This window comes from Enhydra lutris, unplaced genomic scaffold, assembly GCF_002288905.1.
Source record: "Enhydra lutris kenyoni isolate GAN:26980312 unplaced genomic scaffold, ASM228890v2 scaffoldscaffold55, whole genome shotgun sequence".
Classification (NCBI taxonomy): domain Eukaryota; kingdom Metazoa; phylum Chordata; class Mammalia; order Carnivora; family Mustelidae; genus Enhydra; species Enhydra lutris.
The window spans coordinates 351031-378070 of NW_019154139.1; the positions used below are offsets into that span (position 1 = coordinate 351031).

The 27040-nt window shown below is 46.2% G+C and overlaps 1 protein-coding gene across 7 annotated transcripts in view; it reads right to left on the reverse strand.

Moving 5' to 3' along the window:
• LOC111157448 (protein phosphatase 6 regulatory subunit 2) overlaps positions 1 to 27040 on the reverse strand; it is a 67244-nt gene that overhangs the window by 36586 nt on the left and 3618 nt on the right. For all 7 annotated transcript variants that reach the window (XM_022518857.1, XM_022518856.1, XM_022518855.1 and 4 more), the window contains exons 2-3: positions 21574 to 21700; positions 1284 to 1526 (exon numbers count right to left, since the gene is read on the reverse strand). In XM_022518857.1, coding sequence (XP_022374565.1) covers positions 1284 to 1510 — 227 coding nt within the window. In that variant the 5' untranslated portion in view covers positions 1511 to 1526; positions 21574 to 21700. The remainder of the gene's footprint in view (positions 1 to 1283; positions 1527 to 21573; positions 21701 to 27040) is intronic.

The following is a 27040-nucleotide window of genomic DNA, read 5'->3' on the forward strand; positions in this document are numbered from 1 at the left end:
TTCCTAAGATTTTATTTATTTATTTATTTATTTGACAGAGAGAAAGGGGGAGAGAGAGAGAGGGCACACAAGCAGGGAGCAGCAGAGGGAGAGGGAAAAGCAGGCTCCCGCAGAGCAGGGAGCCTGATGTGGGGCTCGATCCCAGGACCCTGAGATCATGACCTGAGCCAAAGGCAGACACTTGATGACTGAGCCCCCCAGATGCCCTTCAACAAGACTTTCTTCATGGACAATTGAAATGTGGATATGATATCAATTTCATGTGTAACAAAGTATTACTCCTTTGATTTTTTTCAACCACTTAAAAATTTAAAACTAGGGGCCCCTGGGTGGCTCAGTCGTTGGGTGTCTGCCTTTGGCTCAGGTCATGATAACAGGGTCCTGGGATCGAGCCCTGCATCGGGCTCCCTGCTCAGTGGGAAGCCTGCTTCCTCCTTCTCCCACTCCCCTTGCTTGTATTCCCTCTCTCGCTGTGTCTCTGTCAAATAAAGAAATAAAATCTTTTAAAAAAATGTAAAACTATTCTTAGCCTGCAGGCCACACGAAGACAGGATCTGATCTGTGGGCCAGTCAGCCAACCCTGTTCTAAGACTTTACCAACGCACAGTGTGTGACGCTCCGTGGACACAGGGGCACCCGCGGGCTACCCTGTCTGCCCCCATTCCTGTGTCACTAGTTCCAGGTACTGCTGCTCGGCCCTGTCCCCCTCATTCCTACTCCGCTGTTCTCATCCCAAGTCCTTAACCACACCACCACCTCCCTTCTGTCATGTCCTAACACCCTAGCCAATTGCTGAATGGAACATTTTAGGGAAAACTTTGAGAATGGTCAGTACCACTAACGACATGGCCTCTTTCCTCTGACCCCAAGACCCCACAGTGGGGCACTTCCCACAGTCAAGAGGTCACGTGCCGCCCATCCCCCCTAGTAGGCCATTCAGCAGCCTGGGACCTGCTTCCCGCTGGGGTGCAGCTCATCTGCCTCAGTCTATCCGCCTCCGTCCTGGGGTCAGTCTGCTCTCAGCACATTTTCACCCAGAACACTGCGACACACAGAGTCACTCACCAGAGCTCAGGATGAGAAATCACATACACAGAGATGCCAAATCTTAACCCTCACAAAAACAAGCCCCCCCGGGGAGTGGCCTCCTTACTTCTCGGTCGGGGTAAATGTTTACAGGGGGCTCTTCGTCAGAAGCCCTGGCTCCGGCCGTCCTCCAGCGCCGCCCACCGCCTCCCCGCAGCCCCGCCCAGCTCCGGCCCGGCCACAGCCTCAGTACATACTTGAAGCGGACCTTCTCCTCCATGTCCAGCGGCGGGTCCCGTGTGATGAGGCTCACCAGCTCCTCCATGCAGTGCTGCCGGCACAGGAAGCCCAGCAGCTTCTGGTTCTGAGCCTTGCACTCCTGCAGGACGTCATCCTCGTCCATCAGCTCCCGCAGCGTCACATCCTCCCTGTCCAACAGCTTGTCGACGTGGGACGTGGTGTTCAAGTCAAACTTCCAGAACATGGTGACGGCCACGAAGCTGCAAGTGAAGACAGAAGGGGTCACTTCTCTCACGTCGTGTGAATTCACCCTCGGCAAGTCTACAGCGAAGTCCAACAAGTCCATCCCCGACACAAGTGCTCGACGGTGCTCTCCCCAGGAACTGCCTCAACAGGTCTCTCCAGGTCTGGCTCCAGAGCTCACAAGGACTTGCCAGACCCTCTACAGCACAGGCCCTGCGGCTTCTCTTGGTGCCCTCCGGCCGACCCACCTTCAGTGCTCTCACCTCCTCCTCGGGTCCCCGAGGCCAACACATCGCCAGTCTCCCAGGTTTCAGCCTTGGGGATGCATCTCCAACCCAAGAAATGTAACAGCTCTACGACCACCTGCCCTCTCAGGGTCCAACCCCTGCCCGAGTGACCACTAGGCCTCTCTCCCCAGACGTCTCTGAATCGCATACATTGTCTGTAGACCATGTCTGACATCTTAATTAAGAAGCCTCTTCATCTAGGGACAGACCGTCCCTCCCAGAACCAGCCAATCATCAACGATGGCAAAGGGCCGGGCCAGAGAATTACTATGATCTGCAAACTAATCTGTCCAGAGCAACTACTCTTCTCTGGGCCCACACATCCCAGGAAACCATCTTCCTCTCCCTTTATCATCCCAGGGCCAGGGGCTAGGCAACTAGGGACCACCCACATAGCTTAGAGTCCACCAAAATTATTCAAATTAGGGTGCCCTAAGCTGCCCATCCTGCCCTGCCTTGTCTTTCCCATGGAAACCCCAATAAAGCTCGTGGCTTAAGTGTTCCCCCACCCCGTCTTCTGCCTCCTGACACCCCTGGGACTTCCCCATGTGGCCCTGCGTGAGGCCCACACCTCCTGTCTCTAGGACTGTACCTGTAACAAACTGTTTTCCTGAGCCTCCCCTTTGTCTACGCTCTGCCCACACCTGACTGACCATCTCATAAAAGAACATGAAACCTTAGCAAGTCAATCTCCTGATGGCTCACTTTGCTTGTCTGGCCTTCAGCAACTCTGCCAACCCCCAGCCGGGCCCCTCCTTTCACCATCCCCATCTTGCCAAATGACGCAGGCTTATCCTTGTGCCACAAGCACCCTCACGTGCACACCCCCCTAGAAGCCGCCCCTTTTTTTTTTTTTAAGATTTTATTTATTTATTTGACGGACAGAGATCACAAGTAGGCAGAGCAGCAGGCAGAGAGAGAGGAGGGGAAGCAGGCTCCCTGCGGAGCAGAGAGCCTGATGCGGGGCTCGATCCCAGGACCCTGGGATCGTGACCTGAGCTGAAGGCAGAGGCTTTAACCCACTGAGCCCCCCAGGCGCCCTGGAAGCTGCTCTTGACCCCCCTCCCCGCTTCTCCCGCACACCACCCTCTCCAGGCTCTTGCTGTCTTTGCCTGGACTACACACGGTTTGTCCTGCTCAGTGAGTCTCATAGGACAGGCTCCCAGGGCCTAGGCTGTTTGCTGCAAAGTTTTCACTGTTTGATACAAAATGAAAACTGTAAGGCCTATATCCTTAGCAAAGTGAAACCTGTACCTTGAAATTATTAAATCTCTTCAATGTCGTACCATTAACATGAGATGAGATTTCTCTTCTCCAGTATTTTTATTCAGAAGAGTAAAAGATCCCACACAATGCAGGAGCCCCAACTTGTCTATGTGGGAAGCCCGGCTGCCGGGGAGCCCCTCGGCCAGCCAGCCAGCCCCTGTCCCTGTCCCTTCACAGCCTCTTGCCTTTGCTGCATCAAAGTCATTTTTTCAAAACACAAACATCTTCAAGTTCCTCCCATCTCAGCTTCAGAAGCCCTGCTGGGAGAGCTCTCCTGGCACTCACCAGGCCCTCTGGCATTTCCTGCTGTCTCCCCAATCCTACCCTTGCCACAAGGACATTGTCTTTCCTCCAACACAGTGAGCGCACTTTCCCACCTTCACCCAGCCGCACAGGATCGTGTGCTCAGAAGGTCTTGCTTATTAAACCCCACTCACCTCGCCAAACTGAGCTAACAGCGCGCTGGGGCCGTGCTAGTGCCAGCGCCTGCAACGCAGTGTCGGTGGGGCCTAGACTGGCAGTGCGGGTGACTCCACAGTCTGACCCTACACTCAGTTTCTTTCTGGGTCCTAAGATCTTCCTGCTTCTCTTGCGAGGAGTGTGGATGGGTATCTGTGGGTGGTAGCAACATACTTTGGGAAAAGCAGAAAACATTACCAGCAGTAATCTCAGGATAAGATGGCCGTCTCTCCTAAGTGCCCAGCAGAGCGACTCAAATGCTCGGATAACGTGCAATGCAGGCAAACAAGAACTGGAGGGAGACTCCCGCCTTGCCAAGGCTCTCTTCCGAACAAGAACCTGCAAGCCATGGGCAACCAGAGGTAGCGTCTGAGTCCTGCTCTCGGCCACAGAGTGGGCAAGTGGCTGGGTGCACCACAGGATCCCATCAACCAAATGGACAAGTTTTTCTAGCAGGACCCTAAAAAAGGACTGGATTAATCCAAACACAGATGAACAAGAAAAAGAAAAAGGAGGAGGAGAAAGAAGCAACAAATGGGAAAAAATGGCAAGAGAGCTGACAAACTCAACCACGCCAACAAGTAATTAAAGAAGAACGGCCCAGACTATAAAAAGCAAGAACTAACCACGCACTGAGTATGAGGCTTACATTAAGTATAAAGACACGGGGGCACCTGGGGGGCTCAGTAGGCTAAGCCTCTGCCTTCGGCTCATGTCATGATCCCAGGGTCCCGGGATCGAGCCCCACACTGCGTTCCCTGCTCAGCTGCGAGTCGGCGTCTCTCTCTCCCTCTGCCCCTCCTCCTGCTCTTGCATGTTCCCCTCCCAAATAAATTCTTTAAAAAAAAAAAAAAAAGATTCTCTCTCTCCCTCTGCCCCTCCCCTCCTCCCTTTCTCCCCCCCTCCAATAAATAACTACTGTTTAAAAAAATAATAAATAAAGATAAAGATACAGGTGAAAATTTTTTCAAAAGGTCGAACAAGCGGAACAGCAAGCAAGCAAACATCAATCGGCGGACGGGAGGGGCAGCGGCACCAGCCCCGGCCTACTGTCTGCACCGCCTTTGGTGTCCCGGTTAGCTCTGCTTTCATGAGGTATGCTGGGGCGTCCACTCTTTGCCTCCGCTTACAGAGTTTAATAAAACTGGTACTACCAGGGCACCTGGGTGGCTCAGTGGATTAATCCTCTGCCTTCAGCTCAGGTCATGATCTCAGGGTCCTGGGATCGAGCCCCGCATCGGGCTCTCTGATCAGCGGGGAGCCTGCTTCTGCCTCTCTGCCTACTTGTGATCTCTGTCTGTCAAATAAATAAAAATCTTAAAAAAAAAACTAACACTGGTATTACCTCTTCCTAAAACATTCAGTAGAGTTCAGCAGTAAAGCCAAGGGTCTAAAATTTTCTTTGGTGACATTTCAACTTATGAATTCCATTTCCTTAATAGGTATTTTCTATTTCTACTTGTTTTCATACTGATAATTTACACTGCTGAATGAATCTGACCATTTTACCAAAACCGACTGAATTATCGGCATAAAGCTATTCATAACATCAGCACGTCACTCTTCTAATGTGAAGCAGGACCTGCGGTGACACTGCTCTTTCACTCTTACTTACTAGTAGTGTCTGTCCTATCTTTTCTCTTCATCAGTGCAAACAAAGGGTTATCAATTTTTTTTAAGGATTTTATTTATTTATTTGACAGACATATCACAGGTAGGCAGAGAGGCAGGCAGAGAGAGAGGAGGAATCAGGCTCCCCGCTGAGCAGAGAGCCGAGCTGAAGGCAGAGGCTTAACCCACTGAGCCACCCAGGCGCCTCAAAGGTTTATCAATTTTACTGATCTTTTTGAGGAACAAAGTTTTAGCTTTTTTTTTTTTCCTCTGTTATTTGTGCATATTCTATTTCATTGATTTCCTCTTCTGTCTTTGTAATTTCCTTCCTACTGCACTTTGGGTTTTATTTGCTCTTCTTTCTCCAGCTTAAGTTATTAGATCATTGGTTTTTAGACCTTTCCCCTTTTCTAGTGTGAACATCAAAGCTACAAATTTGCCTTCAAGCACTGCTCTGCCTGTACTCCATAGCTTTCATGTTTCCATTTTCACCCAATTCAAGTATAACATTTTCCACTTATTTTGAGATTTTTTAAAAAGATTTTATTTGGAGGGGAAGAGAATGAGCATCAGGGAGGGCAGAGAGAGGGGGAGAAGCAGACTCCCCAGCGAGCAGGGAGCCTGATGCGGGGCTCAATTCCAGGACCTGGAGACCATGACATGAGCCAAAGGCAGACACTTAATGGACTGAGCCACCCAGATGCCCCTATTTTGGGATTTTCTAAACATCTTTTTTTTAAGATCCAGCTTTTTTTTTTTTTTTTTTGGACAGAGATCACAAGTAGGCAAAGAGGCAGGCAGAGAGAGAGGAGGAAGCAGGCTCCCCGCTGAGCAGAAAGCCCGATGCGGGGCTCAATCCCAGGACGCTGGGATCATGACCTGAGCTGAAGGCAGAGGCTTTAACCCACTGAGCCACCCAGGGGCCCCCCAGTTGGTTTTATTAAATGATTCATGAATCAGGCAGCTTCCCATCTACCAGACAGAGGGGCACTCCCATCTCTTTTTTGTTTATATATAATTTCTGTTGTGATCAGATAACAGGCTTATATTATTTCATTCCTTTCAAATGTATTGATATTTGTTTTATGGCCTAGCATAGGGGTCAACGAACTTTTTCTGTAAAAAGCTATAAAGACAGAAATAAACCAGATTTTTTAGCAGGATTCTATTTTCAGCTTTGTAGGCCACATAGGGTTTCTGTTGCACAATCTTTTTCTTTTTCTTAACAACCCTTTAAAAACAAGAAAACCCTTCTTCTGCAAGCTGTACAGCAATAAGGAGTGAGCTAGATACCCCCACAGGTTCAAGTCGGCTGGCGATGACCTTGTCTATGACAAGGTCCGTCTTGGTGAATGTGGCTGTGAGCCGGAGAAGGCTTCCTTCTGTTGCGGTTAGGTGGGTCAGTTAACTCAAGTTGGTGGACAGGTTTCCAAGTGTCCTGCACACTCACGATCCGTCTACTCGCTGTGACACCCTGAGAGGAGGCTGTGACCCTCACCTCTTAACTGCTGAGTTATGTCTCTCTCCTTTCAATTCTGCAAGTATTTGCTTCACATATTTTGAATTTCCTTTATTATGCAGATGCATATTCAGAGTTGCAGGTCTTCTCAGCGAACTGCCTCTTTGCCTTGAAACACCCTCATCGTATCTGGCGATAAACCCGTCTTACGTCTGCTCTGCCGGACGTGAACACGGCACACTCTTCTTCCGGTTCGCGTTCACTATATCCTTTAACGTCCTTCTACTGTCAACCTATTTGTGTCTTTATTTATTTATTTTTTAAGATTTTATTTGCCAGAGAGCAAGCCCGAGCAGGGGAGCTGCAGGCAGAGCAGGCAGAGGGAGGGGCAAGCTCCCCGCCAGACTCAATCCCGGGACCCCAGGATCATGACCTGAGCCAAATGCAGACACTTAACCAACTGAGCCACCCAGTGCTCCGAATCCTAGCAGATTTCTAAAATGTATATGGAAATTTAAGAAAATAAAAAAAACAAAACCTCGAATAGGCAAAGCGATTTTAAAAAGGAAGAACAAAGCCAGAGTGCCAGTGCCGCCCGATGTCGAGACTCACGATGATGTGACATTAATCAGGATGGCTCTGGTGTCTCAAAAGAACAAAACAGAAAGCACAGAAATAGACCGACAAGGGTGTGGCCAACTGACTTTCAGTAAATGTGCCAGAGCAACTCAGTGAGGAAAGTACGATCCTTTCCAACACATGGTACTGGAAACTGCACATCTATAAATAAAATGAAACTCAATCCTTACCTCACACCACACACAAACACAGCCTTAGCCATAAAAACTAAAACTAAAATTTCTAGATGAAAACCTGTGGAAAAAAATCTTTATAGACTTGGGACAGAGAACATATAAGAAAACATAAATTGGGGGGCGCCTGGCTGGCTCAGTGGGTTAAAGCCTCTGCCTTCGGCTCAGGTCATGATCCCAGGGTCCTGGGATCGAGTACTACATCGGGCTCTCCGCTCTGCGGGGAGTCTGCTTCCTCCTCTCTCTCTGCCTGCCTCTCTGCCTACTTGTGATCTCTGTCTGTCAAATAAATAAATAAAATCTTTAAAAAAAAAAACATTAATTGGGGGCTGGGTGGCTCCATCAGTTAAGCATTCAACTCTTGATCTCAGCGCAGGTCTTGATCTCAGGGTCATGAGTTCAAGCCCTGTGCTGGGCTCCTTACTAGATGTGGAACCTACTTAAAAGAAAAATTGTTAAAAGAAAAAACCTAATAAACAACACTTCATCAACTTTAAAATTTCTGCTCTTTGAATGATACCATTAAGAAAATACACCGGTAAGTCAGAGAGGGAGAAATACTTGCTATCTGACAGAAGAATCATACCCACAATACAGAAAGAACTTCCAGGGACAACGGCACGGCATAGTGGGTTAAGCTCACAGAGTGTGTTAAACTCTGCCTTCGGCTCAGGTCATGATCCCAGGGTCCTAGGATTGAGTCCCCCATCAGGCTCCTTGCTTAGTGGGGAGCCTGCTTCTCCCTCTGCCTGCTGCTCCCCGTTTATACCCATATGTGCTCTGACAAATAAATACATAAATCCTTAAAAAAAAAAAAAAAGAGCTTTTACAATATAGTAAGATAAAGTATCCAATTTAGGAAATGGACAAAAGGGGCGCCTGGGTGGCTCAGTGGGTTAAAGCCTCTGCCTTCGGCTCAGGTCATGATCCCAGGGTCCTGGGATCAAGCCCCACATCGGGCTCTCACCTCAGCAGGGAGCCTGCTTCCTCCTCTCTCTCTCTGCCTCTCTGCCTACTTGGGATCTCTGTCTGCCAAATAAATAAATAAAATCTTTAAAAAAAAAAAAAAGAAATGGACAAAAAAAGGGGGGCAAAATGTTTGTATAGACACTTTATCAAAGATACAAGAATACCCAATAAGCACATGAAAAGATGATAAACAATCTTACCAAGGAAATGCAACTCAGAACCACAATGAAGTACTACTACACACCACTAGAACGGCTAAAATTAAAAAGCTACCACCGCTGTGCGCTGATGAGGGTACTGAGCTAAAATTCCCACAGACTGCCTACAGGACCAGAAAGCAGCACAGCTACTTTGGAAAACAGTGTGCCAGTGTCTTATGAAGTTAAGCTCACACCTGCATGTGATCCAGCAGTCCCAAACCCAGGCACTCCCCAGGAAAACAGAAACCCTATGTCCAAAGACTTCTCATAAATGAATGTTCAGAGCCACCTCCCTCACAACAGCGAACACCGGAAAGGGCTCCAACGTCCGTCAAAAGGCGAACGAAGGGACGCCTGGCTGGCTCAGTCAGTAGAGCGCGTGACTCCTGACCTGCAGTTTTGAGTTTGAGCCCCACACTGGGTGCAGAGATTACTTTATTTTTTTTTTTAAGATTTTATTTATTTGACAGACAGAGATCCCAAGTAGGCAGAGAGGCAGGCAGAGAGAGAGGTGGAGGCAGACAGACAGAGAGCCCGATGCGGGGCTCGATCCCAGGACCCTGGGATCATGACCTGGGCTGAAGGCAGAGGCTTAACCCACTGAGCCACCCAGGTGCCCCCAGAGATTACTTTAAAAGTGAAATATAGAAGGGCACCTGGGTGGCTCAGTCGATTAAATGTCCAACCCCTGATTTCAGCTCAGGTCATGATCCCAGGGTCATGAGACAGACCTGCATGTCACACACCATGCTGGGTGTGGAGGATGCTTGGGACCCTCCTCTCTCCCTCTCTGTCCAACCCCCCAACCTCATGCAACCTCTCTACCCCAAAAATAAATAAATACATGAAAAGAGAACAAGCAGAAACACAAATTATGGTGCACTGACACCACAGAGCGCTCCCCCACAAAGAGGAACGAGCGCAACAACACAGATGCACCTCATCGGCGCGGCCGGCGAAGATGTGGACGCGGGGTGCGCAGCTAAATGACTGTCCATCTGAGCTTCTGCACGAGGCAAATGAGCCTATGGTGATAAAGAGACCGGGGAGGCTACAGTCAAGGGCTGCAGGAGGGAGTGACCCCAAATGAAATGAAGTTCTGGTGCAACGCAAACGCCGATGGTGATAAATCTGTTAAACTTCACAGAATCATAGACATAAAATGGATTTACTCACTTATATCTCACTAACTTCTTTACAAAAGATTTATTTGTTTATTTGAGAGACAGAGGGGGCGTGAGCAGGAGAGGCAGAGGGACAGGGAGGGAGAAAATCCTAAGCAGGCTGCACACTCGGCACAGAGCCCAATGTGGGCTCCATCCCAGGACCCCGAGATCGTGGCCTGAGCCAAAACCAAGACTTGGACACTTAACTGACTAAAGCCACCCAGTCGCCCCCTCAGTAACATTTTTAAATATGATAAACAACAGAGAGAGGTAAAGAAATCAGCAAAACAAATAATTAAGGCTAAAAAGCTGCTGATAAAAATGGCTCCAAAGTCAAGAGCAAGATTCAGAAAGAATTCATAAATCAGAGAGGCCTGCTGTAAAATAATCTGTAATTTTAAGTCTGTACAATTTCAGTAACAACAACAAAACAAAAAAACAGCCTGACCCACTTTTCTCCCTTCAGCCACTGTTTGCAGACCACCTCTGCAGTCTTCACACACCTTACTAACCTCCTGGACAGCCCCACACCCCCACCACACAACTCCCGTTCCATATCCCTCTTCTGCCTTCAACATTATTGCTATTAAGAGCCTTTAAGTTATCTGTTAACACAATAAGGCACTCTAATAGATCTTAAAATCACTAATCAAAAAAAAAATGTTTTGAATGGGCTCCACACCCAGCATGCAGGCCAATGCAGGGCTTGAATTCAAGACCCTGACATCAAGACCTGAGCAGAGATTACGAATTGGATGCTTAACCGACTGAGCCACCCAGGCAGCTCTCAAAATTTTTAATAAAACAGAGTCAAGCTCAGAATTCCATGGAGTGTCATCAGGCATTTTATCCCTCTTTCACTATCAACCAAACACATGAATGGCTTTCGTTTCAGCATAGCTATTGAACTTTCTAGGATTATACCTGGTAGACACCTCTTTGCCTGTTGATACGACAAAAGGAGAAGGGAGGGCATGAAAACATAGTTCTCCTATTTGAAGGAAAGCAGAGATATCATTAAGCTTAAAAAGTCAAAAGGAGGGACGCCTGGGTGGCTCAGTTGGTTGAGCAGCTGCCTTCGGCTCAGGTCATGATCCCAGCGTCCTGGGATCGAGTCCCGCATCGGGCTCCTTGCTCGGCGGGGAGCCTGCTTCTCCCTCTGCCTCTGCCTGCCACTCTGTCTGCCTGTGCTTGCTCTCTCTCTCTCTCTCTCTCTCTCTCTCTGACAAATAAATAAACAAAAAATCTTTAAAAAAAAAAAAAAAGTCAAAAGGAGAAATACCCATGACAAAGGGTCTTAACTTTGGGGAGGTCACCATAAAAACATAAGCAGAATATGTAACTTTCTTTTTTTTTTTTTTTAAGATTTTATTTATTTATTTGTCAGAGAGAGAGAGAGAGCGCGAGAGTGAGCACAAGCAGATAGAGAGGCAGGCAGAGGCAGAGGGAGAAGCAGGCTCCCTGCTGAGCAAGGAGCGCGATGTGGGACTCGATCCCAGGATGCTGGGATCATGACCTGAGCCGAAGGCAGAGGCTTAACCCACTGAGCCACCCAGGCGTCCCGAATATGTAACTTTCTTAAGATTTTATTCATTCGGGGCACCTGGGTGGCTCAGTGGGTTAAAGCCTCTGCCTTCAGCTCAGGTCATGGTCCTAGTGTCCTGGGATCGAGCCCCATATCGGGCTCTGTGCTCTGCAGGGAGCCTGCTTCCACCTCTCTCTGTCTGCTTCTCTGCCTACTTGTGATCTCTGTCTGTCAAATAAATAAATAAAAAAAAAAAGATTTTATTCATTTATTTATCTATCTGACAGAGAGAGAGTGAGAGAGCGCGCACAAGTAGGCAGAACGGCAGGGAAAGGGAGAAGCAGGCTCCCCACTGAGCAGAGAGACCGTTGCGGGGCTCGATCCCAGACCCCGGGATCATGACCTGAGCTGAAGGCAGGTGCTCAACCAACTGAGCCACCCAGTAGCCCCAGAATATGTAACTTTTAACCAGCAGTAAAACTAGAACAAAAACAACTATCCTGGGGCGCCTGGATGGCTCAGTGGGTTAAAGCCTCTGCCTTCGGCTCAGGTTGTGATCCCGAGGTCCTGGGATCGAATCCCAAGTCAGGCTCTCTGCTCGGCGGGGAGCCTGCTTCCTCCTCTCTCTCTGCCTGCCTCTCTGTCTACTTATGATCTCTGTCTCTCTCTGATAAATAAATAGATCTTTAAAAAAAAAAAAAGGAATAAATAAAAGACTGGAAAATATGCACGAGGTGAACATTAACCAAAAGAAAGCTAATTCCTTCTGACAAACTGAAACTTCGGACAGAGACGCAAGGCGACAAACAGGTAAAAGGGACACGGAACTGCATGTCTGTGGCCACCACAAACGCACGCACACGTGCTCTTCTTCAACCTCCATAACTTCAGGGCGGCACCTGACAGAAGTCCCTAAATGAAAAACGGTTTGGCTTTGGGCAGTTACTCTAAAGAAATAACACCCTGAATTCAAACAAAACTCTGCGCATTAATGCTCCCAGCAGCTGTGTCTGTAAGGGTCCCAACAGTCCAGAGAGCCCTGCAGGAACCCTTAACCACACCGCGCCCCACCCCCCACGTCAGGGACTGCCATTCAGCAACAGAAAGAAAGAGCGGCTGATACAACAACTCGGAGGCGTCTCTAGGGGAAAAAACTGATCACAAAAGGCTACTTACTCTATGACTCCATCTACATCTAACATTTCGAACTGACAAAACATTCGAAATGGAGGACATATTAGTGGCTGCCAGTGCTTAAGGATGGGGGATGCCGCCTAGGGGGAAGAAGTGGGCAAGAGGGAAGTGAGTGTGGTTTTTATAAAAGGGAACATGAGAACCCTTGCAGCTGTGGAATCAGCCATGGACAAAATTTACACGGACGACAAACTGTACAGAATTACACACACAAATAAAACTGAGGACGTGTGAACAAGATCAGTGGACTATTTCAGTGTCAATGCTTGGTTGTAATATTCTACTATAATTCTGCAAATTGTTACCACTGGAGAAAACTAGAGGAAGTGAAGGGGCACCTGGGTGGCTCAGTGGGTTAGGCCTCTGTCTCCCGACCTGGGATCGAGCCCCGCATCAGGCTCTCTGCTTGGCAGGAAGCCTGCTTCCCCTCCGCTCTCTGCCTGCCTTTCTGCCTGCTTGTGATCTCTGTCAAATAAATAAAATCTTAAAAAAAAAAAAAAAACTAGAGAAAGTGTAGAAGATATCTCTACTATTTCTTAGAGTTGAAATGTTAAAAATGTGAATACTATTAATAAGGCCAAGCTATTAAACAGATAAAAAAATTCCACACCCAAATAACAGACAATACAAATTCTTTTTAAGCACACAATGAGACATTTACAAATATGAACCACATGTTAAATCAACAGAGGAAAGCTTAATATACTCCAAAGACTACTATCTCACAGACTGTGTTCTCCAAACACAATGAAGTATAGAAATTAATAGCTAAGAGACAGTTTTTTTAAAATCCTGTATGTCAAATAAGCTGATCCTAAATTTCACACAGAAATGCAAGAGATCCAGAAGAGACAAAAGATCTTGAAAAGAAACAAAGTTGGAGGACTCACACTCCCCCGATTTCAGAACCGACCACAAATCTACAGTAATCAGAGCAGTGTGGTGCTGGCGCAAGGACAGACACATAGACCCACAGAGCAGAACAGAGTCCAGAAATTAGCCCTCACATTTACAATCAACTAATGTTTGACAAGGGCACCAACACCATTCAATGGGGGTAAGACTGGTCTTTTCATTATACAAACTAGATATTTGCATACAAAGTAATAAATGTGGACCCTTACCTATACATTATATACCAAGATCTACTTAAAACGAATCAGAGACCTAAATTTAAGAGTTTAAATAATAAAGTCTTAGAAGAAAACAGAGGCAAATCACGACCTCGGATGTGGGGACAGTTTCTTAGATAGGACATGAGAGACAACAAAAGAAAACACAGATACGGGGCTTCTGGGTGGCTCAGTCAGTTAAGCATCTGTCTTTGACTCAGGTCGTGATCCCAGGGTGCTCCGTGGGGTGTCTGCTTCTCCCTCTCTGTCAGCCCCTCCCCCTGCCTGGCTTGCTCATGTGCTCTCTCTCAAATACACAAATCTTAAAAAAAACACACACAGATAAATTAAACTCCATGCAAAATAAAGCTTCTGTGCTTCAAACACCACCACCAAGGAAGTGTAAAGACAATTCACCCAAGGGGAGAAAATTACTACAAAAGAAAATTATTGCCAAATCATACATGTGATAAAGGACTTATATCTGGAATATACAAAGAATTCTTACAACTCAGTAATAAAAAGACAAATTTTAAAATGAGCTAAGGATCTGACATTAGCAAAGAAAGAGACATTTCTCCAAAGAAAATACCCAAACGGCCAACAGTACATGAAAAGATCCACAACGTCATTGGCCATCATCACCCAAAACTAACATGAGATACAGCCTCACACCCACGGGGATGGCTAACATCAAAAAGACTGATTGTAACAAGTGTTGATGAGGGTGTGAAGAAATTGGAGCCCTCATACAATTGCTGATGGGAATGCAAAATGAAAAGTAATCTGTAATTCCCCAAATGCTGAAGCACAGAGTCCCCACATGACTCAGCAATTCCACTCCGAGGCATGTACCCGGGAGAGATGAAAACACGCACCCACGCAGAACCCTGTGCACCAATGTTAACCATGCATGATTCACAGTAACCGGAAGTGGAAGCAGCCCAAACGTCCAATTAAGGGAAGAACGGATTCTTGAAAACACAGTACATCCACATAATGGAATATTACTCAGCACCTAAAAGGAATGAAGTACTAAAAGATGGATGAATCTGGAAAACATGCTAGGTGAAGAAGTCAGTCACAGAAGACCACACAGTCTATGAGGCCATCTCTATTAAAGGTTAAGAACAGGCCAATCTGGGGCGCCTGGGTGGCTCAATTGGTTAAGCACCTGCTTTTGGCTCAGGTCGTGGTCCTGGAGTCCCGGGATCGAGTCCCGCATCAGGCTCCCTGCTTGGCAGGGAGTCTGTTTCTCCCTCTGACCTCTCCCCTCTCATGCGCGCTCTCTCTCTCTCATTCTCTCTCTAATGAATAAAAAAATCTTAAAAAAAAGGAACAGACAATCTATAGAGACAAAAACGCATATCTGTGTTTGCCTAGGCAGGGGGACTAGGTCAAATTTCTACCTCATCACTGTTCCTAGGTGGCTGGGGTTTATGCTTATTTTTGCTTTTCATGTTTTCTTGCTTTTTTAACTTATTTTGGGAAATCTCACACATGCCCAACTGCAGCGAGAAGTGTATATGAGCCCTCCCACGCCCTTCCCCCAGCCTCAACACAGATCAGTTCAAGCCCATTCTCTTCCCTGGACTGTCTCCTACCCAGACCACTTGGAAGTACCCCAGACATCACCCATTTCACTGCCCAGCCTAGGGAAATAGCCATCCAGTATTGTTAACTTTGCTATTAAGTTTGTCCTGGTGTCCCGGAGGTCCCCTTCATGAGAAGTTGGTTTTTGTTTTGTTTTGTTTAGCTTTAAAGATTTTTCCTGTGTATTTATTTGACAGAGATCACAAGTAGGCAGAGAGGCAGGCAGAGAGAGAGGAGGGGAAGCAGGTTCCCCGCTGAGCAGAGAGCCTGAGGTGGGGCTCGATCCCAGGACCCTGAGCCAAAGGCAGAGGCCCAACCCACTGAGCCACCCAGGCGCCCCGGTTTGTTTTTTCCATACAAGAGACACAGGCAGTGTCTCGCTAGCAGCACCACTCACAGATGCACTGAGGTGCCCAGGGCACACTCAAGCACTGATCAGAGGCACTACTGATGTTTCCCTGCGTGAGGCTGGGGTTGCGTGTGCCAGCCCACCAAGCTCCACGTTGTAGCTGTTCCATCATACACTCCATACAGAACAAATCATGTTCAACAAATAGAACCAAAACTAAACCCAAATCCTATTATCCACTTACTCATAATTTATAATTTGAAACAACAGACTAGTTTAATGCTCACTTATTTACCCCAAAATTATAAAACAGAAAGTTTAGAAGAGTAAGACATTCAAGGGCTTCTGAGAGCCCACCCCATTTACAGAATCAAGTGTACCATCTACTCATAAACCAAGCCCAAGAGACCTGTCTATAAAAGCTGGCCCAGTTCAACACTTACAAGACACAGGGCTTTTCTGGGCCAGCAGATTTTCTTCTTTTAATATAGAAAACCAACAGAGGGTTGCCAACTTTTCAACTTGGCCAAACAAGGAGGAGGGAGGGGAGAGAGAAGATACAAAGGAGGAAAGGATTAACTATATCATCCATAATTACCTTAATTTCAGGAAACAATGACTCTTTATAAAAAAAAGGAAATCCACAGTCCCTGGATTAAGGATAACATTTCACTCTGAAAAAATAATAGTTTTAAGAAAAAAGCGGTAACACACTTATTTTGCTCATGCCACCAATATTAAAGACTAATGCTAGAAAACATCTACTTACATTTCCACTAACACTTGAAATAAGACCATTAATTTAGACTCTATGCCTCACTGACTCATATCAGTACATTTGCTATGACCCTAAATTTAAAAATCTCTGCAACGATATTTATATCCCTGTCACTATCCACACATTAAAATTTTTTGAAGATTTTATTTATTTATTTCACAGAGAGAGAGAGCACAATCAAGGGGAGTGGCAGGCATAGCGAGAGGGAAAATCAGGCTCCCCACAGAGCAGGGGGAGCCGATGTGGGACTCGATCCCAAGACCCTGGGATCATGACCTGACCCAAAGGCAGTCACTCAACCAACTGAGCCACCCAGGTGCCCACTATCCACACATTTTTAAGAAATATTTAAATGGTGGGGCGCCTGGGTGGCTCAGTGGGTTAAAGCCTCTGCCTTCGGCTCAGGTCATGATCCCAGGGTCCTGGGATCGAGCCCCGCATCGGGCTCTCTGCTCAGCAGAGAGCCTGCTTCCTCCTCTCTCATCTCTGTCTGCCTCTCTGCCTACTTGTGATCTCTGTCTGTCAAATAAATAAATAAAATCTTTAAAAAAAAAAAAATATTTAAATGGAGACAACTGGGTGGCTCAGATGGTTGGGCAGCTGCCCTCGGCTCAGGTCATGATCCCAGGATCCTGGGATCGAACACCACATCAGGATCCCTGCTCATCGGGGAGTCTGCTTCTCCCTCTGCCGCTGCTCCCCTTGCTTGTGCTCTTTCTCTCTCTGACAAATAAGTAAGTAAAAACATTAAAAAAAAAAAAAAGAAGTATTTAAATGATCACAACAGTGGCCTCCTTTGAAGGGTTTGCCGCGGCTAGTGCCACTGTCAAAGCACCTGGTGTAGACGGACTCTGAAACTCTCATCCAGGTAACAGCACATATCTGGCTTCCAAACGTCTCTTGTATCCCAGCAATGTGCACTACCCAGCACAGAGACGCTAGCGTCGCATCAGCGGGGCCTCGCCTACAGAGAAGGCTAACACTTGACCCAAAGGCCCACCGCCGACAGCACCCTTAGGAATAGTAAGGGGCTCATGAACCGGCTTGAGACGCCTCTGGCACACCGGAGCACCCGCACAGCACAAGGGGTCCCCACAGCCCGCAACACCCCGTCTGTCTGCAGCGCCCAGCAGGCTGTCACCAACATGGTCCAGAGGCTTATCCAACAGTCAGATGAGAGGAACTGTCTACTGAGCAGGACTATCACATGGAAGACAGACTCTGAAGAGAAATGCCGCCACAACAGCACACCGTTCCGTGAGTGGAGCCCTTCAAAAAAGAACGTTCTGTGGCAGAGGCTGTTGCTAAGAGAAAACTAGAATTGGGAACGCACCCTGATACCTGCCCAGCTGCAAATCAGCTGGGGGTTTGCTGGCTGGTGTAGTTTACGATCAAAGCCCTGTGTGACCTGGGGCCACTTACAACACCTCTCGCACCTTGGTTTCCACCACAGCAAACCAGGGACAGTGAGCATCCCACAGAGCGGCTGTGACAGGTAAGCCCAGAACCGTGGCTGGCACACTGTGTCCTCATGGATCCTGACGGCAAAGGGAAGGAAACAGATGAGGTCACCCGCCCTGCCACAGAGCATGGGCTCAGTGGTGGCCAGAGTGGCACACCTCTCCCAACCCCATCTTCAGCGGCATCACACTGGTCACTTAAGCCGGACATGATGACAGTATGTGCACCATGGAGATCAACAAATCCTTCAAACCACCATGTTTTTTACTCTCCCAGAGAGTCAGTTATTAAACATTTACCAATGTACCACCAGAATTCGATCTGACATGAAAAAAACAGCAACGTGAGTCCAGAGAGCAGACTTGTGCATTACCAACAACAGACCATGCCTATATGGGCACGGTGCACTGGAGGAAAGATCCCAAAAAAGGGGGCGTCACTGTAAAAAAGGACTGCGGTGGGATAAAAAGATAAATAAATGTTGAAAATTATAAGTGAAAAGAAAAAATAACCACAAAAATAAATTAAAATAACTGTAAAAGGGGTGCCTGGGAGGCTTAGTTGAGGGTCTGCCTTTGGCTCAGGTCACAATCTAGGGGTTCTGGGATAAAGCTGCTCAGCAGGGAGCCTGCTTCCTCCCCCCTCCCCCGTGCACTCCCCCTGCCTGTGTGCTTGCACTCTCTCTGACAAATAAATAGAATCTTTAGGGGCGCCTGGGTGGCTCAGTGGGTTAAAGCCTCTACCTTCGGCTCAGGTCATGATCTCAGGGTCCTGGGATCGAGCCCCACGTCGGACTTTCTGCTCAGCGGGGAGCCTGCTCCCGCCACCCCCAACACCTGCCTCTCTGCCTACTTACGATTTCTGTCAAATAAATAAATCTTTTAAAATTTTTTAAAAAATAAACATGATTGTGTTATAATTTATTTCTAATAATTCCAAAATCTGAAGTCTTAGAGGGTCTGTTTCTACTGGTTTTCACTCTGGTGTCTTATTTCCTTGTGTGCCTGGTCAGTTTTGTCTGTGTACAAATCAACATCCATAAAAGTACCTGTAGGGGCTTTTTTGGTGTTTTAGGATAAAGGTAACTTCCTCCAGAGAGGTTTTAAGTTTGCCCCTGCAGGATGCCTAAAGGCATTCACCAAACCAGAAAACTTTAAATTTGTGCTTGATCTCCCTGAAGCACCAGGCACTGTGAACCAAGGTTAGAAATCCTCGCAAAAGCCAACCCACAGCCGCAGGTACTGCCCCGCCTTCTCTCCCGCAGTATTTAAGAGTAAAAAGACAACCAGGGGGCAAGGACGGAGTGACACAGAGGAGCTGCTCCTTCTTCCTGCCCTAAGGATGGAGCCTTTCTGGCCCCCTTTCACATGCAGAGAATCTCCCTTGGGCTCTGCACCTTGAGAGGACGGTGGATCTTAACTGACCCCTCTTCCTACCCTACAAGACCTCTAAAATCAAAGTCCCACTTTGTCCCAATCAGCAAATGCTCTCAGGGCAAATGCAGATTCCGAGGTATTTACTCCTCTGGGCTCTTACTTCCTGGTTCTTACTTCTGGTTTGTCTAGAATTTCATTGTTATATTGTCAGTTCTTTGGTTTTTTTGGTTTTGAATCCAACACTTTTAGTTGTTTTCCTTAAGGTAGAGGGTGGGAGGTTAGAAGACAGTCCAAATAACCTAGCTCAACCTTTATCGAAAACATTTACTAATCACACTGCTGCAGTTTTTTGCCAAATACACCTGACACACAATTCTATACTGAAATTTGTATTTTCTTATCACTTTGAGGAATGATTACACTCTCTATTCACGCTAATGTGACATCTGTTGTAGGTAATCTACCTTTTACCTGTGACTTACAAGTTCTTCTCTCTGTTGCTAGACGATTTCAAAGTATGGACATAGGTTTCTTTTTTTATACCACTTGGGACATAGCGTGCTTCCTAAATTTGTGGATTTATGTTTCTTACTAGTTTCCAAAAAGCCAAAGCTATTAATATTCTGAATAATGCCTCTCCTCCATGTTCCCTATTTTTCCATCCTGGAAACTACACATTTATGACCCAATTTTATTTTATCCTCCATTTCTCTTTACCTCGTTTGCCAGTCCCCCCATCTCTCAGTGCCGCAGGCCGGTAATTTCTTCAGACTCATACTTCAGTTCACAAATTCTATCTTCAGCCATATTTTAATCTGTTTAACCCATATATACTGAGTTTTTAATTTCAACATTGTTTCCACCTCTGAAAGTTCTACTTGGATCATTTTGCTACTTTGCTTTTCATTACTAATTTGTATCCTGTTTTGTATTACTTCAAACACCTCATACATTAGTACACATACTACATCCAATTATCCAGTATCTGCAGGCCTTGGGGCATCTAATCATGCTAACTCTTCTTTTTAGGGGTGTGTATATTCTTTTTTTTTTTTTTTAAGATTTTATTTATTTATTTGACACAGAGAGACAGCAAGAGAGGGAACACAAGTAGGGGGAGTGGGAGAGAGTCCCCGCTGAGTGGAGAGGCCAATGTGGGGCTTGAACCCAGGACCCTGGGATCATGACCTGAGCCAAAGGCAGATGCTTAACGACAGAGCCACCCAGGTGCCCCATGTGTTCTGACTAGAAGTTCAAGTGTGCTTAAATTTACTCTACAGAAATTCCAAGGGCTAACGCTCAGTATGCCTTCCTCCAAAGATGATTTTCTTTAGTAAGGAACAAGGGTGTGCTATCACAATTCCTCACTGTTTCTTTTCTTAAATTTTTTCTTTTTTGGCCTTTGGAGAGTTACCTTAGTTGGGTTTTCTTTGAAGGGGGTTGGTGTTTTATTTTTTAAAGATTTATTATTTATTTGAGAGAGAGAGAGAGCGTACACACTCGTGCATGGGGGAAGGGACAGAGAGAAAGAATCCTGAAGCAGACTCCCTGCTGAGTGTAGAGCCTGACTCCGGGCTCAATCCAAGGACCCTGAGATCATGACCTAAGCTGAAATCAAGAGCTTGGCCGGCTTAACCGACCTGAGCCACCCAGGTGCCCCAGGTTTTTGTTTTTGAAAGTAGGCTCCGTGCCCAGCATGGAGCCCAATGTGGGCTCAAACCCATAAGCATACAATTAAGACCTGTGCTGAGGTCAGAAGTCCGAATGAAGGGCACCTGGGTGGCTTTGTCGGTGAAACGTCTGCCTTTGGCTCAGGTCATGATCTCAGGGTCCTGGGATCGAGCCCTGCATCAGGTGCCCTCCTCAGTGGGGAGCCTGCTTCTCCCTCTCCCTTTGCCCCTACCCCTCTGCTCCTGCTCTCACTTTCTAATAATAAATTCTTAAAAAAAAAAAATGACTCCAACGAGCCATCCAGGTGCCTGAGCATGTTAGTTCTTAATGCACTGAAGCGCTCACGAGAGAACACATTTACTGTCATCCATGCAGCATGTAAATGAACTGCGCCGGGTGAGCCTTCTGAGGGCATCTAACACTGCAGGAAGCCGAGCCCTTCCCTGACTTTCATCCTCCATGCGGAATGTACGCTCTGGATGGCGACCATGACAGCATCTGTGCCCTGTCTCACGTGTTCCCCACAGGTGAGAAAGAGAATGTGCCTCATTACATATGCAGGACTGGCCCTGTACTTCTGGGTTAGGGAGACCAAGTAACTTTTCCACAACAAAGTGTCTTAAAACCAGATACAGAAGGATCAAAAAACAGCCAAAAGACAACAACCCGTTCATACGCATTCCGAACGAAGCATTTTGCAGTCATCCATTCTGAACGTCTTCAGTATATTTGCATAAATTACAATAAAGAAGAATTACAAAGGAAAATTATCTTACCTTCTATGGAAAGTTCTTGCTTAATTTTATATTCAAACAAAATATAAAAACATTTGGGTTTTTTTCCTTGGATTGTATGTGACTTTAAGAGAGATTTTTTCATTCAGTACATTTATAATCTGTTCACCTGAAAAAGAAGAAAAAAATTTATTTTAAGTTCTGCCTGTGAAAGCTAACCAATATAGTAGAGAAAAGGCAAAAAAAAAAAAAAAATCAGTATCTTAACTTGGTACTCAAAGTCTCAGACTATTTTATGATTAAGGAATAAACATTCCCTTGTCTTTGCTCATGCCAGAGACAACAGTACTGATGATGTACACCCATGCTGTATCTGCGTAACCAGCTCAATGGCTGGAATGTCACATGAGAAAGGTTCCCCATGAAGCTGTCCAGTTCTGTAACTATACTATATGCCATCACCACTGGGACATGCATGTCTCTGGGCACACCAAGACAACGACTGGAGAACTCACTGATGAGCCATCGCAACTTCTAGAAAAGCGTTAGAACCTGGGACTTCTCATTTTCTTCTCATGCACAAAAGCCATGATTTTTACCTTTTGAAAATTACACTTTAGCAACAGAGACAGGGGACTGCTCTGGAGTACAAGAGACTTAAGAAACATAATCACCAAATGTAACATATAGATCTTGAGTCCAGTCGGAACAAATCAAATGTAATCACTTCCCATCAAGTGTATTTTCTGTTCTTATCAGTTTAACATCTAACACAAGTCCTCTTTGGAGGACAACAGGTTACATGTTACACAGATTTTTGGAGCTGGAGGATGGGATAGAGGCTGGCTCCATCCATCCTGTGTGACAACCTAGGGTTGCAGTACCACCAGGAACCGTGCTTCCCACCTTGGGGGAATTAAAAAAAAAAGGACAAATCAAATGTAAAAAGGTTATATTTGAAGCTATTGGAGAAATCTGGATATGGACCACCATTAGATCATATTGGGAATTACTATGAATTCTTAGTTGTAATATGATATGGTGGTTATGTTTTTAAAAATAGAAACCATTCTTACGTGTTAGAAAAAGTGAGTATTCGTGGGTAAAATGGTATTATTTCTGGGATTCACTTCTAAAATACTCCACCAAAAAACAAGAACCAGATTTTTAAAGTGTTAAGAGGGCAAGGGAAGATGGGAAAGAAGCTGGGTGGTGAGTCAGAGTGTTCCACTGTAATGTTTTCTGTGTATTTGTATATTTTTAAATTTCATATAAAAACCAAACAAGGGGCACCTGGGTGGCTCAGTGGATTAAAGGCTCTGCTTCGACTCAGGTCATGATCCCAGGGTCCTGGGATCGAGCCCCGAATTGGGCTCTTCGCTCAGCAGGAAGCCTGCTTCTCCCTCTCTCTCTCTGCCTGCCTCTCTGCCTGCTTGTGACCTCTGTCAAATAAATAAAGAAAATCTTTTAAAAAATAAATAAATAAATAAAAATAAAAATAAAAACCAAACAAAAAAAGACAATCAAAGTTGTGCTAGTGAGCCAGAAATAAGTCAGTGTTACTGTTGGGTCCCCAATGTTGGGTCCCCCAATAATGGGTCCATGGTCAAAGGAGCGAGACTGATATAAAGCGAAGGTCAAGCAAAGCTTTATTTCGCACCAAGCATCAAGAATCAAACCGACCGTCAAACAGACCGGTCGGGGGCAGCCCTTACAGAGAGGGTGACGACCTCCCTGCCTCACAGACTAATTTTTATAGAGCAAAGGCCATGTGGTTGGGCCTGGCCACACACAGGCGGCCAACGAGATTGCAACACACAGAGAAAGCTGCACAGTCACGCTAGGTCCCACACGGGTGGCCAACTGAATTACAATTGGCCCCATAGCACTAGCCTATCACCTTAGTCAGAATTGGCGCCCAAAAGGCAGGCCCACACTCCTTGGTAGCTAGGGAGACAGTATGCGCGCTCTACTGATTGGCTGTCTCCACCTGGCCCGACGGTCCCTGCATTCCCTGCATTCGCCTGTTATCTCCACCTGACCTGACCCACCCTTGTATTGGGGCTTTGTTACCTGGGACTGGTTGGGGGGGGGGGTGTTAGTTAAACTAATGTTCACTTGTTTGTATTTATGTTCAACTGGGGGAAAGGGGATTTCTAATTTGCTATTGCTTATTTAATTTTTTTTACTTATGTAAAATATGTACAGGTATCCAAAGTCAAAAGTACTTAAGAGGTGTCGCAGACCAACAGAACCACTCAACGAAGAGCAGTGGGGCTGAGAGCAGACAGAGACACCACAGGTCCTGCAGGCTGGGAGGTGCCGGGTGCTCCGACCTCTGCAACTCGCCAGAACAGCGGACAGAGCACCTGAGGCACACAGCCAAGACCCGAGTATTACAACCAGAGCAGAGGCTACCCCCAGACAGATCTACTCAAAGAGCAAAACCGAGACTGACGGGACCAAAGTGATCTTCCAATAATCCATCTGCCATAACAAAACTCAAGATCATTATCCAGACGCCAACATATAAAAAAAGTTGTGAGACATACAATGCAGCAGAAAATTTAACTATGATTTTTTTCTTATTAAAAAGCCACTGTGGGTTTGCGGGGCCGCCTGGGTAGGTCCGTTAGTTAAGCATCTGACCGGCTCAGGTCATGATCTCAGGAGCCCCACATCAGGCTCCTTGCTCAGTGGGAGTCTGCTTCTGCCTCCCTCTCTAGTTGCTGCTCTCCCCACTTCTGCTAGTGCTCACTCTTTCTCTCTCATTCTCTATCAAATAAATAAATAAAATCTAAAAAAAAAAAAAAAGGCAGCTGGTGGGGACGGGGCACCTGTGTCTGTTGAGCATCTAACTCTTGATCTTGACTCCGGTCGTGATCTCCAGTTCGTGGGATCCAGCCCTGCACGGAGCTGCATGCTCAGCAGGGAGTCTGCTTGTCCCTCTGTCTCTCTGCCCCACCCCCGTTCAGGCTCTCCTTCTCTTTCTCTCTTAAAAAAAAAAAAAAAAAAAAAAAAGGCGCTGGGGCGCCTGGCTGGCTGGTGGAGTGTGCTACTCTTGATCTCAGGGTTGTGGGTTTTAGCCCACGCCGGGTGTAGAGATTACTGAAAAAATCTCAGGGGTGGCTCAGTCAGTTAAGCGGCTGACTTGTGGTTTTGGGTAAGGTCATGATCTCATGGTGGTGAGATGGAGCCCTGTGCCTGGCTCTGCACTCAGTGCACAGCACAGTCTGCTGTGGACTCTCTCCCTCCAGCTCGCGCGCTGACTCTTTCAAATAAGTGAATAAAATCTTTGAAAAATAAAATCTTTAGAAAACATTTTTTTTTAAAAAAAGCAGCTATTAGAAACAGACAACAGGATGTCTCAGATGGTAGAAATAGCAGAAACAGACCTTAAGCAGCTACAATAAATATGTTCAAAGACTTATAGGAAAAGACAGTGATAATGAGTGAAAAAAATGGAGTCGCAGAAATAGAGATGGGAAAAAATGGACACTACGTAGAAAGACAAATGACTATTCTAGAATGGAGACTGAAATATCGGATATAAAAACATACACTAGAGAGACAATCGAGAACTGGGAGACAGAAGACAATGTCAGTGAACCTAAGACAGAAACTACCCAATCTGACTGAAGAAGGAAAAGAAAGTTTGCTTTGTTTTGTTTTTTCAGAGGGGGGAGGGGGAGGAGAGAGGGAAAGAGAGAGAGAGAAGCAGAGGGAGAGGGAGAATCTTAAGCAGGCTCTCCACCCAAAAACAAATGGTCTTTTAAAAAAGAACACAGGGGCGCCTGGGTGGCTCAGTGGGTTAAGCCTCTGCCTTCGGCTCAGGTCATGATCTCAGGGTCCTGGGATCGAGCCCCACGTCGGGCTCTCTGCTTGGCAGGGAGCCTGTTCCTCCTCTCTCTCTCTCTCTCTGCCTGCCTCTCTGCCTACTTCTGATCTCTCTCTGTCAAATAAATAAAAAAATAAATAAAATTTAAAAAATAAAAAATTTAAAAAAATTAAAAAGAACAGAACTGGGGCGCCTGGGTGGCTCAGGGGGTTAAGCATCGAGTCTTGATTCTACTTGGGTCACAATCTCGAGTCCTGAGACTCAGAGGGCGTCTGCTTGGGATTTTCTCTCTAACCTCCCCTCCTCCACTCATACTTGTGCTCTCTCTCTCTCCCTTTAAAAAAAAAATTAACAGAGCCAGGAAAGAAAGGAAGGAAGGAAGAAAGGAAGACCAGAGCATCGGTGACCCATGAGACCTTGTCATTGGTGGTGGCCCACCACATCTGTAACTGAAATCACGGAGCGGTATGAGAGAACAGAGCGTAAGAACACATGAAGAAACCAAAGCCAAATTTTTTCCAAAATTTGTAAAAAACTCTCATAAGAAAACACCTTACAAAGGTCTCACCCCGTCCCTTCATCTTGCTTCCCTCCTCTCAATCTAGCTATTTTTATTTTTCTGATTTATTGCTTCGTTGCAACTATATACTTTTTTTCATATTCTTTCCAATATTTCTTGTACAAAACTATTCTGTATCTTGGTTTGTTTTCTAGTTTGGTTTTGTTTTTTTGGGTTTTTTTTGTTTGTTTGTTTTTTTCCATAAAACACTTCCTGGGGCACCTGGGTGGTTCAGCAGACTCTTGATTTCAGCTTAAGTCATGACCTCAGGGTCCTGGGATTAAGCCCCATGTTGGGCTCTGCCCTCAGGAGGAAGTTTGCTTGAGATTCTCTCTCCCTCTCCCCCTTTGCTCACAAGCCCCCCCCCCAATAAATAAATCTTTAAAAAAAAAAAAAGTCTCTTCCTTACTCCTTTTCTATTTTTTAAAGATTTTATCTATTTGAGGGTGAGAGGAGGGGTGGAGGGCAGAGGGAGACAGAATCTCAAGCAGACTCCATACTGAGCCAGAGCCTGATGCAGGGCTCGATCCTACAACCCTGAGATCATGACCTGAACCAAAATCAAGAGCCAAACACTCAACTGACTGAGCCAACCAGGTGCCCCACCTTACTCCTTTCTTTAAGTGAACGTTTTTACTCATTTTAAATATAGTACAAAGGAAAGCACACAAATCAAAAATGAAGAGCTCCCTAAATTTTCACAAAATAAACCCATTTGGGGGCCCAGGTGGCTCAGTCAGTTAGGTGTCTGCCTTTGGCCCAGGTCATGATCCCAGGATCCTGGGACCAAGTCCCACATCAAGTTCCCGCACATAGCAGGGAGTCTCCCTCTCCCTCTACCCTTCCCCCCTGCTTGTGATCTCCCAATCTCTTTCTCTCAAATAAACAAATAAAATCTTTTAAAAATAATAATAATAAGGGTTCCTGGGTGGCTCAATGGGTTAAAGCCTCTGCCTGTGGCTCGGGTCAGATCTCAGGGTCCTGGGATGGAGCCCCACATCAGGCTCTCTGCTTGGTGGGGAGTCTGCTTCCTCCTCTCTCTCTGCCTGCCTCTCTGCCTACTTGTTATGTCTGTCAAGTAAATAAATAAATAAATAAAATAATAATAAAAA